The sequence below is a fragment of the Carcharhinus amblyrhynchos genome, chromosome 14 (assembly GCF_965287045.1).
Source record: "Carcharhinus amblyrhynchos chromosome 14, sCarAmb.v2.hapA, whole genome shotgun sequence".
NCBI lineage: Eukaryota > Metazoa > Chordata > Chondrichthyes > Carcharhiniformes > Carcharhinidae > Carcharhinus > Carcharhinus amblyrhynchos.
In genome coordinates, this window is record NC_137337.1 from 11,324,370 (window position 1) to 11,337,042 (window position 12,673).

General features: G+C 45.8%; 1 protein-coding gene across 3 annotated transcripts in view; it reads right to left on the reverse strand.

Annotated features, from left to right (window-relative positions):
• syndig1l (synapse differentiation inducing 1-like) overlaps positions 1 to 12,673 on the reverse strand; it is a 129,875-nt gene that overhangs the window by 31,802 nt on the left and 85,400 nt on the right. For all 3 annotated transcript variants that reach the window (XM_080202296.1, XM_080202297.1, XM_080202298.1), the window contains exon 3: positions 1,074 to 1,211. In XM_080202296.1, coding sequence (XP_080058422.1) covers positions 1,074 to 1,211 — 138 coding nt within the window. The remainder of the gene's footprint in view (positions 1 to 1,073; positions 1,212 to 12,673) is intronic.

Sequence of the window (12,673 nt, forward strand, 5' to 3'; positions counted from 1 at the left end):
TAGTTGGTGAAGGCAAGTATACCATCTGCCTTCTTAATCACCTTGGCCGCCTGTGTTGTCACTTTTACGCATACTCACACTCACACACACGCACATGCTCACACATGCACACACACACACACACATACACACACACACACATACACTCACACACTCACACACACACATACACTCACACACTCACACACACACTCACACACTCATGCACACATACACACATACACACACACATATACTCACACACTCACACACTCAAACACACACACACACTCACGAACACTCATGCACACATACACACTCACACACACACAAACACACACACATATACTCATGCACATTCACACACACATGTGCACACACACGCTCGTACACACACAAACACACACACACACACACACTCACACACACACTCACACACACACTCATACATACACACACACTCATACACACACACAAACACACACACACACTCAGACAAACACACACATACTCATGCACATTCACACACACATGTGCACACACACGCACTCACACATACACACACACTCACTCACATACATATAAACACAGACTGCGCACACATGTACACACATACTCACACACATGTATGCACAAACACGTACTCACGCACACTCATGCACACACACACACACTCGCATATACACATGCACACATGCAGTCTCACATGCACACACACACATACTCACACACATGCGCGCACATACACACATGCACACATGCACACTCACAGACATATAAACATAGACTGCACACACGTGTACACACACACGCACATACATATACGCATCCTCATGCATGTGCACACACACACACACACACACACACACACACAGACCTGCATGCCCAGATCCTTCTGTAAGTTAATGTTCTGAGCCTGGCTTGATCTGGACTGTTTAATACATGAATGTGCCAGCTCCTTCAATCACATATCGCTCAATAAACCACATGATCATTTCAGCTTCTCACCACAACACGCACACATGCACATGCACACATATGCACAGCATCATGCTAGTGGGTCATGTGAAAGAACAAGGACACATGAGTCTTACCCCTTGCGAGAAGTAGAAAGCAGCAATGCCCAGAGGCCAGAAACAGCAAAGCATGGAGAAGATAGCCAGCCCCAGATGGTCACGCGGAGGGATCATGATGAAGTTGTCCTCGCTGTCACTGTCACTGGAGCAGTCACTCTGGGGAGGAGGAGGAGAATGATTGAGTGTGTGAGCGGCAGCTGAACACTGACTCTCATTAATGGTACACAAGTAGATAAAGACTCAATTACTAAAACCATTAGGAAAACATTGCCAGTAATCTGATCAGAGCGCACGAAGAAGAGAAACACCAGCAGGGAAGAAAATATAGGCCATGGCCCTGAGGGAATGGTTGTAAAACTCAGCATGTATTTATTAATCTGTTTCTCTTTTGTGTCTGTGTCTCTGTCAGTGTGTGTGTCTCTATGTGTGTCCATCCGAGAGTACTTGTGTCTGTAAGTATGTGTGTTAGACAGTATTTGTGAGTGTGTGCATCTGTGAGTATATGTGTTGGAGAGTGTGTGCGCACGCTCCTGTATATGTGTGTGACTGAGCCTGTGTTGATGTGTGTGTGTGTGACGGAGTCTGTGTTGTGTGTGTGTGTGTGTGTGAGAGAGCAGAGTGTGTGTTTGTGTACCTGACTGTGTGTTTGTGTGTGTGTGTGCTGGAGTGTGCCTGAGTATGTGTGTGTGTGCATGAGTATGCGTGAGTATGTGTGTGTACGCACGTGCATGAGGGTGTGTATGTGTGTGTGCATATGTGTGTGTGTGTGTACATGTGTGCGCAGTCTATGTTTATGTGTCTGTGAGAGTATGTGCATGTGTGAGTGTGTGTGTGCATGAGAGTGCGTGTGTGCATGTGTACATGTGAGTGCATGAGTGTGTGTGTGCATGCGAGTGTACTTATGTGTGTGCGTGTGTTATTTCTGTGCATCCCTTAAGTTCTTTGCAAACTCATCACTTGTTACAAAGTCACTCTCTCCTGTGGATGACAAGGTGGGACAGAGAATCAGAGGGAGACTACTTTGGTGCAGTGAGTTTTTATGATCTGGAACCTGCGCCTCATGGGACAGTGGACACAGATTCAATAATCACTTTCTAAAGGGAATCTGACACATACTCGAAAAAGGGAAAGGAAATAGCAGGATTGCAGGGAGTGAGCGGGGGACATACTGGATAACCCTTTGAAAGAGCCAGCACCAATATGATGGGCTGATTGGCCTCCTTCTGTGTAGCAAGATTCTATCAGAGAGATCAAGGTAGCAGAACAGATGGCCGAGAAAGTGTGACTGAAGGGAACAAAGAAAATGTCATCATTTCCTGAGGTTGCCTTCTTACGTAGCCCCACATTGAATGGCCCGTGGATTTGTATGCTGGGACATTTTAACTACTCATCTGAATACTTCCTAAAGAGGGTTCCTGCCTCTACCACCCTTTCAGGCAGAGAATTCCAGATTCCAGAAGTTCTCTCTGGATCCGTGAGTAGGATTTTCCATTCCCGTGGAAGTTTATTTATTAGCTTATATAGACGATTATTTATAAGTCACAAGTAGGCTTACATTAACACTGCAATGAAGTTACTGTGAAAATCCCCTAGTTGCCACACTCCACCGCCTGTCCGGGTACACTGAGGGAGAATTTAGCACGGCCAATACACCCTATCCAGCACGTCTTTCAGACTGTGGGGGGAAACTGGAGCACCCGGAGGAAACCCACACAGACAAGGAGAAATATGCAAACTCCACACAGTGACCTGAGGCTAGATTTGAACCCGGGTCCCTGGCACTGTGAGGGAGCAGCACTTACAACTGTGCTGCCATGCCACCCTCTGGGAGAAAAAGATTTTCCTCAAATCTCCAGGCCTTTACCTCTAATCCTTGTCCTCCTGACCCCTCTACTGAGGGAAAAGTGCCTTCCTATCCACCCTATCAATGTCCCTCATGATTTTATCACCTCAATCATAGAATCATAGAAATCATATGGTGTAGAAAAAGGCCATTTGGCCCATCGAGTCTGTACTGACCACAATCCCACCCAGGCCCTATCTCCATATCTCTACATATTTACCCACTAATCCCTCTAACCTACGCATCTCAGGGCAATTTTAGCACGGCCAATCAACCTAACCCGCACATCTTTGGACTGCGGGAGGAAACCGGAGCACCCGGAACAAACACATGCAGACACGAGGAGAATGTGCAGACTCCGCACAGACAGTGACCCAAGCTGGGAATCGAACCCTGGTCCCTGAAGCTGTGAAGCAGCAGTGCTAACCACTGTGCTGCCCCCCCACCTCACGTCCCCCCTCAGCCTTCTCTGCTCCAAGGAAAACAACCCCAGCCTATCCATCCTCTCTTCATAACTGACACGCTCCAGGCAACATCCTGGTGAACCTCCTCTGCACCCTCTCTAGTGCAATCACATCCTATGGCGACCGGGACTACACATAGTACACTAGCTGTGACCTGCCCAGTGTTTTATACAACTCCATCATTACCTCCCTACTCTAATATTCTATGTCATGTCCAATAAAGGCAAGCACCCCACATGCTTTCTTAACCGCCTCATCTATCTGCCCTGCTCCCTTCAGGGATCTCTGAACACACAGCCCAAGGTACCGCTGGTCCTCTGTACTTCCTGGTGTTTACTGTTCATTGTATATTCTCCTTGCCTTGTTAGCCCACCCAAAATGCATCACTTCACACTTTGACATTGCAGATGAGTTTTTAAAGGGTTAGAGAGAGTTACAGAAATAATTGACTGCGATCATCCGGAAGACCTTACCAGAAAGGATGCAGATTTCGCAAAAGGCAACTGGGCAAGGGGTGAGATTTTCCAGTCCTGTTGAGGGTGATTCCACCCTCTGGTGGGACTCCCTGCTGCTGGACTGGTGAACCTCGCAAATTGCTACAGACAAAACATGCTGGGGAGGGGGGCGAAGGAAGGGCATCAGAGGCAGAAGATCCTGCTCATGGATCTGGAGAGAACTAATTAACAGTAAATGGGTGGCACAGTGGCAGAGTGGTTAGCACTGCTGCCTCCCAGCGCCAGGGAGCCAGGTTCAATTCCTGGCTTGGGTCAGGGACTGTGCAGAGTTTGTACATTCTCCCTGTGTCTGCGTGGGTTTCCTCCGGGTGCTCTGGTTTCCTCCCACACTCCAAAGGTGTGCAGTTTAGGTTGATTGGCCATGCTAAATTGCCCCTTAGTGACCCAGGATATATAAGTTAGGGGGGTTATTGGGGTAAATGCATGGTGTTATGTAATAAGTCGGGGTAAGTTTTGGTGCAGACTCAATGGGTTGAATGGCTTCCTTCTGCATTGTAGGGATTCTATGATTCTAAATGGAGAAAATTGTGGGACTAAATTAGACAAAATCTTTCCGGAAAGCCACCTTTCCTGTGGGGACTGTCTAACTTTCAGCAATAGACCACCTGGGAAAATATATGTTTGTACCTTCCTTTATCCACTGAACCTTCAATAGAGATTCAGGGAGCTAATGTGACAAAAAGTTAATTAGCTTTTTTTCTGACTGTATTCTATGTAAGTACTCAGCCTGAAGGTTAAGAGATTAACAGCTGTATTCGAGGCAGTGGACAAAGAAATGTATTAACTGCCAATATATGAACAGTATTCTGCAGTTATTTATTCAAACCAGTGGTTTAACCAATGGCTTTGAGCTAGTGTTTTGACAGTGGAAGATGGCTCATTATTTCAGCTGTCAGTTTTATTCAGACTGATTCTCAAGAGAGGCAGCACAAATCTCTCTGTCTCTCCCTCTGTCTGGGGTTTTACCTCTCAGGGTCATCCCAGTCTACTCTTTCCAGGAAGCTGCTTCCAAATCTTAGGCCAGATTGTGGAGGGAATTCTGAAGTTCAAGAGTCGGGCGCTTAAAACTCCAAAATTCCCCAGGGTTTGGTATCAGTGATATCGCACAGGGAGGCTGCCCAATTCAGCCTCTTTTTTTTCATTCGTGAGACACGGGCATCGTTGGCTGGGCCAGTATTTATTGCCCATCCCTACTTGCCTTTGGAGAGTCAACCACACATTGCTGTGGCTCTATACAACACAGAACATAGAACATTACAGCGCAGTGCAGGCCCTTCGGCCCTCGATGTTGCGCCAACCTGTGAAACCAATCTAAAGCCTATCTAACCTACGCTATTCCTATATCATCCATATGTTTATCCAATGACCATTTAAATGCCCTCAATGTTGGTGAGTCCAGGGGCTGCAGACAGGGCATTCCATGCCCTTACTACTCTCTGAGTAAAGAACCTACCTCTGACATCTGTCCTATATCTATCACCCCTCAATTTAAAGCTATGTCCCCTCGTGCTAGCCATCTCCATCCAAGGAAAAAGGCTCTCCCTGTCCACACTATCTAATCCTCTGATCATCTTATATGCCTTTATTAACTCATCTCTTAACCTTCTTCTCTCCAAAGAAAACAGCCTCAAGTGCCTCAGCCTTTCCTCATAAGACCTTCCCACCATACCAGGCAACATCTTGGTAAATCTCCTCTGCACCTTTTCCAATCCACATCCTTCCTATAATGCGGCGACCAGAACTGTACACAATACTCCAAGTGCGGCCGCACCAGAGTTTTGTACAGCTGCAACATGACCTCACGGCTCCGAAATTCAATCCCTCTACCAATAAAAGCTAACACACCGTACGCCTTCTTAACAACCCTGTCAACCTGGGTGCTAACTTTCAGGGATCTATGCACATGACACCGAGATCTCTCTGCTCATCCACACCACCAAATAACTTACCATTAGCCCAGTACTCTGTATTCCTGTTACTCGTTCCAAAGTGAATCATTTCACACTTATCCGTATTAAACTTCATTTGCCACCTCTCAGCCCAGCTCTGCAGCTTACCTATGTCCCTCTGTAACCTGCAACATCCTTCTGCACTGTCCACAACTTCACCGAGTTTAGCTTCATCCGCAAACTTACTAACCCATCCTTCTACGCCCTCATCCAGTTCATTTGTAAGAATGACAAACAGCAGTGGCCCCAAAACAGATCCTTGCGATACACCACTAGTAACTGAACTCTAGGATGAACATTTCCCATCAACACCACCTTCTGTCTTCTTGAGCTAGCCAATTTCTGATCCAAACCGCTAAATCACCCTCAATCCCATGCCTCAGTATCTTCTGCAATACCTTACCGTGGGGAACCTTATCAAATGCTTTACTGAAATCCATGTACACCACATCAACTGCTTTACCCTCATCCACCTCTTTGGTCACCTTCTCAAAAAACTCAATAAGCTTTGTGAGGCACGACCTACCCTTCACAAAACCGTGTTGACCACCCCTAATCAAATTATTCCTTTCTAGATGATTATACATCCTATCTCTTATAATTCTTGTCAAAACTTTGCCCATAACAGAAGTAAGGCTCACTGGTCTATAATTACCAGGGTTGTCTCTACTCCCCTTCTTGAACAAGGGGACAACATTTACTATCCTCCAGTCTTCTAGCACTATTCCAGTAAACAATGACGACCTAAAGATCAAAGCCAAAGGCTCTGCAATCTCCTCCCTAGCTTCCCACAGAATCCTAGGATAAATCCCATCCAGGGGGTGGTGGAGGTGGACACACTGGGATCGTTTAAGACTTACCTGGATAGTCACATGAGCAGACTGGGAATGGAGGGATACAGAAGAATGGTCTAGTTGGACCAATGAGCGGCGCAGGCTTGGAGGGCCGAAGGGCCTGTTTCCTGTGCTGTATTGTTCTTTGTTCTTTAGCCCAAGGGACTTACCTATTTTCTTACTTTCCAACACCTCCTCCTTATGAACCTCAATCCTATCTAGTCTAATAACCTGTATCTCAGTATTCTCTTCAACAAAATTGTCTTTTTCCTGTGTGAATACCTGGCTCTGGATTCAATGTAGGCCAGGCCAGATAAGGACAGCAGATTTCCTTCCCTCTAGGACATTAGTGAACCAGATGAGTTTTTCCGACAATCGACAATGGCTTCATGGTCATTAGTAGATTGTTAATTCCAGGTTTTTTTTATTTAATTCGAATTCCACCATCTGCAGTGGCCGGATGTTGAACCTGGGTCCCCAGAACGTTAGCTGAGTTTCTGGATTAATAGTCTAGTGATAATACCACTAGGCCATCATCTCCCTCTTTGAAACTAAACATCAGCACAATCAGCTCAAACACATTGAATAAGGAGAGAGCCACACTTCAGATCTCTACGTCTGGCCTGACCCAGGACTGTCTGATAAATCGCACGGTGTAAAAGGATTGTAATTCATCAGCACTCCCTTCACCTTGAACAGCAAAACAATCTCCAGTAAGATTTATCGCAGCTGGAAGCAGTGGATAGATTTATAATGTGGCATTAACCTCCTCCTGTCTCATGAATAATCACAAGTTTAACTGCCCTCATACTGCAGGGGCGGGGGATATAGCAGTTTCACCAAATGAGGTGCTAGTGGATCAGTGCGGATGTGACGTTTTATATCGAGGCTGATCCCGGTGACTGACTGAAGGAGATGATAGTGAGGTGACCTCACATTAACCCCTTCACTAGACTGGGCTGGACAGCTGCATTCGACCCAGTGCAATAGCTGGCATTTGAAGATCGGTCAGTGTGACACGTTGCATCCATTTCGAATGGAGTGTCACATTGTCATCTGTACCTAAGGATAACATCAAAGAAACAATCCTTAGCCTCCTCATTTTCAGTAAGACAATGTTGGCTTTCACAACGCTCTGCCTCTAGACTTGGTCCCACTTGCCAATGCCACACACCACACACTGCTAATCCCTAGGACAACAAGTGAAGATTCCTGCTCTTGTGGAAGGATTTTACCACTCCAGCCTTTGGTGATTTAAAAGCCCTTTATTCCTGGCGAATGTTTTTGCAAAGCAAGTCCCCAAATTGGGTCAACCCATTTAACCTGCACATCTTTGGAGTGTGGGAGGAAAGTGGAGCACCCAGAGGAAACCCACACAGAGAAAAATGTGTCCATGCAGAGAGTCATCCAAGGCTGGAATTGAACCCGGGTCCCTTGGGCTGTGAGGCAGCAGTGCTAACCACTGTGCCACCTTGCTGCCCCACGTGGGCTTTGCTTTATAGGCTGAGGAAAGAGGGAGCTGTCCTTGTGGAGTGGGGTCCACGGTGACAATACAGAATGTGCGGCAATTTAGGGGAGTTATCTGCACAGATAAGAAGTTTGATTTAATAGTCATTACATAACTGAGTATTTAGTAAACTGGAGAAAAACACTGGTCGACAGGATTATGAAGACCAAATGCATGGATCATCAGTTTGAGCCTCGGGAAGATGACGAGTGAAGATGTGAAGAATTTGGGCGAAAACTTGCAGAAAGTGAATCGTTTTAAGTACCTGAGGTTGGAGAAGGTTGGAGTATAGCAATGGAAAAGAGGGGATTAGCTCTGGTTGGAGTAATAGAAAGAAATGCAGTGGATGTTATGTGATATAAAAGTATCACTGAAATTTGGGGAGGCAGTGGTGTCGTGGTATTGTCACAGGATTAGTAATCTAGAGACTCAGGTAGTGCTCTGGTTTGACTCCCACAATAGCAGCTGTGGGATTTTAATTAATTATTAAATAAATAAAATCTGGAATTCAGAATCTAATGATCACTATGAAACCATTGTTGAATGTCGTATAAACCCATCTGATTCACTAATGTCCTTTAGGGACGGAAATCTGCCATCCTTACCTGGTCTGGCCTACATGTGACTCTAGACCGCCAACAATGTGACTGATTCTTAGCAAACCACTCAGTTCAAGGGCAACTAAGGATGGGCAACAAATCCTGGCCTTGCCAGCGACGCCACATCCCATAAATGAATAATAAAAAGCTGAAAGGAAGAATCTGTGTGACCAGGGCCAGAATTGTATCGTCCTGCCACGGGAATCGGAGCGGGCAAGGGGCGGAACGTGGAAAGATCTGTTGACCTCAAGCGGGCTTTTACATTTTCGGGATGAGTGAGGCCGTAAAGTCCCACCCCAGGTGTAAGATGGATCTTGTTATATACACTGCAGAAACTTGGGCTGGATACTAATGAGATGCTGAGATGGACGTGTGAGGTAACAACAAAGGATAAAAACACTGAAGGAAGTAGCTGAGAAGAGATTGGAGTAGTGTGGTCACTTGTTGCAGAGAGAGAGAGAGGATATGTGGTGGGTGATGGAAATTATTTGATTTGATTTGATTTATTATTCTCACATATATTAACATGCAGTGAAAAGTATTGTTTCTTGCACGCTATACAGACAAAACATACTGTTCATAGAGAAGGAAAGGAGAGGGTGCAGAATGTAGTGTTACAGTCATAGCTAAGGTGTAGAGAAAGATCAACTTAGTGCGAGGTAGATCCGTTCAAAAGTCTGACAGCAGCAGGGAAGAAGCTGTTCTTGAGTCGTTGGTATGTGATCTTAGATTTTTGTATCTTTTTCCCGAAGGAAGAAGGTGGAAGAGAGAATGTCTAGGATGCGTGGGGTCCTTAATGATGCTGGCTGCTTTGCCGAGGCAGTGGGAAGTGGAGACAGAGTCAGAGGATGGGAGGCTGGTTTGTGTGATGGGTTGGGCTACATTCACAACCTTTTGAGGTTCTTTGCGATCTTGGGCAGAGCAGGAGCCCATACCAAGCTGTGAAACAACCAGAAAGAATGGAAAAATGAGAATGATAGCAAAGCCTAAGACCAGATAGAAAGATTTGCTGGCGAGGGACTTAGAGACAGCGAGATTGAGAGAAGAATGGGTGAGTTACGTGAAGAGATGAAAAGGCTGATGAGCCAGAGTTGTGGTAAACCCAAGTAAAATGGGAGAAAGAGAAATCAAATCTAATCGCCATTATGGAGATGTGATTGCAAAGTGACCAAGGTTGGGAACTAAATGTTCCAGGATATCTAACGGAGAAAGGAGATGAGCAAAACAGGGAAGGAGGAGGGCCGAATAATAAAGGATGTGATTGCAGGTATTAAAACCAATCACAGCTCAGAAAATCAAGAAAGCGAATCAGTTTGGTTTGTTTAGTGCACCATCACATTTTATTGTCAGGAAAGAATGGGTTGGTCATTTGGACCAAGCTGAGGACAAAATGTTTCATCCCCCAGAGCTTTGACTCTTTGAATCTTCTACCCCAAAGGATTGAGGCTGCATAGCCACTGTGGATCTTGAGGAGAAAACTCATGCGGGTGTTAAAGGGAATCGAGGGATGGGGAAATAGATTGTCAGGTTGAGGTAGATGATCTGATTGAACGGTACAGCAGGTTCCAGAGAAACACAGGGCTACTCCAGCTCCTATTTGTTCTGTTCTGTGGTTCTCTACAACGTATGTAGGCTTTTGCTTTCTTCACTGGGGGCAGCATCCTGTACATACCGTTCCTGTGTAAGACAGTTATCCTGTCCGTTCTTTTGTATTTGTTCACGGGATATGGGTGTCGTTAGCTGGGCCAGCATTTATTGCCCATCCTTGAGGGCATTTAAGGGTCATCCAGAATCTGGAGTCACACGTAGGCCAGAACAGGTAAGGACGGCAGATTTCCTTCCCTCAAGGGCATCAGAGAACCAGACGGGGTTTTACAACAATTGGTACTGGTTATAGAACATAGAACATAGAACACTACAGTGCAGAACAGGCCCTTCGGCCCACGATGTTGCCAATTAAAAAAGCAATGACCCTCTAACCTAAACCAATCCCTTTCCATCCATAAACCTATCCACGGATCTCTTAAACGCCCCCAAACTAGGCGCATTTACAACTGCAGCAGGCAGGGCATTCCAATCCCTCACCACCCTCTGGGTAAAGAACCTACCTCTGACATCCGTCCTATAACTACCACCCCTTAATTTAAAGCTATGCCCCCTCGTGCTAGCTTTCTCCATCCGAGGAAAAAGGCTATCACTGTCCACCTTATCTAAACCTCTAATCATCTTATATGTTTCAATAAGGTCCCCTCTTAGCCGCCTTCTTTCTAACGAAAACAACCTCAAATCCCTCAGTCTCTCCTCATAGGACCTCCCCTCCATACCAGGCAACATCCTGGTAAACCTCCTCTGCACCCTCTCCAATGCCTCCACATCCATCCTGTAATGTGGGGACCAGAACTGCACACAATACTCCAAGTGCGGACACACCAGAGTTTTCTCCAGTTGCAACATGACGTTGCGGCTCCTAAATTCAATCCCCCTACCAATAAACGCCAAGACACCGTATGCCTTCCTAACTACCTTATCTACTTGATTCCCAACCTTCAGGGATCTATGTACACATACACCTAGATCCCTCTGTTCATCCACACTATTCAGAGTCCTACCGTTAGCCCTATACTCTACACATCTGTTATTCCCGCCAAAGTGAATTACCTCACACTTTTCCGCATTAAACTCCATCCGCCACCTCTCGGCCCAGCTCTGCAACCTGTCCGAGTCTCTCTGTAAACTATGACGCCCCTCTTCACTATCTACCACTCCTCCGACTTTGGTGTCATCAGCAAATTTACTGATCCACCCAACTATACCCTCATCCAGATCATTTATAGAAATTACAAACAGCAGTGGCCCCAACCAGTGGTTATCATCAGTTCCAGATTTTTATTATTTCACCAGCTGCCGCAGCAGGATTTGAACCCGTGTCCCCAGAGCACAATCGCCGGATTAACAGTCCAGCACTAATACCACTGCGCCACAGTCTCCCCCTATACTCCTCTCATTCTGAGTGCTGCCCTATCTGTGGTTTGCCTCCTCACCCTGTGCGAGTCTGTGTTGCTGAACATTGGCAATCGTTTTCAGAACCAGTTCCAGAAATGTGGGACTGAATTGAAATGGTTGGATGGTGAATGAAGGGTGTGATGTAATGGAGAGATAGAGATGCCGCTAGACTACAGTACACTCCAGCCAGTGACAAGTGGAATGGAATTTAAATATTCATTCTTCAGAATGATGCTATTGAACCGTAAGTGGTATGATGGCACAGTGGAGACCTCTCAATGCTGTTTTTACCTTAATCTGGTAATTATCCAAACCCTTTTCATCTCGCTCCCTCTCTAAAATTGGATATAATGTAAAGCTCTTGTTGGAATAAAACATGACCACCTACAGTGCAATCAATTAAATGCCAACATTGCTGAAAGCATTTGTTCCCATTATCATTCCTTAATGCTTGAGCACTGAAAGCACGTGTTCAGGGCTTGGTACTAATCTCAGCGTCTGCACCCTTCTGCTGCGTGTACGCACGGAGATGGTGTATGTATTTATAACCCTGTGTCCCCCTGCAGCAGACTCCTCAGCTTATCCCGCCACGTAACATGGTAACTCAGAAAAACAACTTGCATTTTTATAGCACCATTAACATCCCAAGGTGTTTCAGCAGAGTCTTATCAAAATAAAACTTGCATTTTTGAGCCACACGAAACATAGAAGATAGGAGCAGGGGGAGGCCATTCAGCCCTTCAAGCCCACTCCACCATTCATTACAATCATAGCTGACCGTCCAACTCAATAGCCTAATCCTGCTTTCTCCCCGTAGCCTTTGATCCCTTTTGCCCCAAGTGATATATCCAGTCGCCTCTTGAATACATCCAATGTTTTGGCATCAACTACTTCCTGTGGGAATG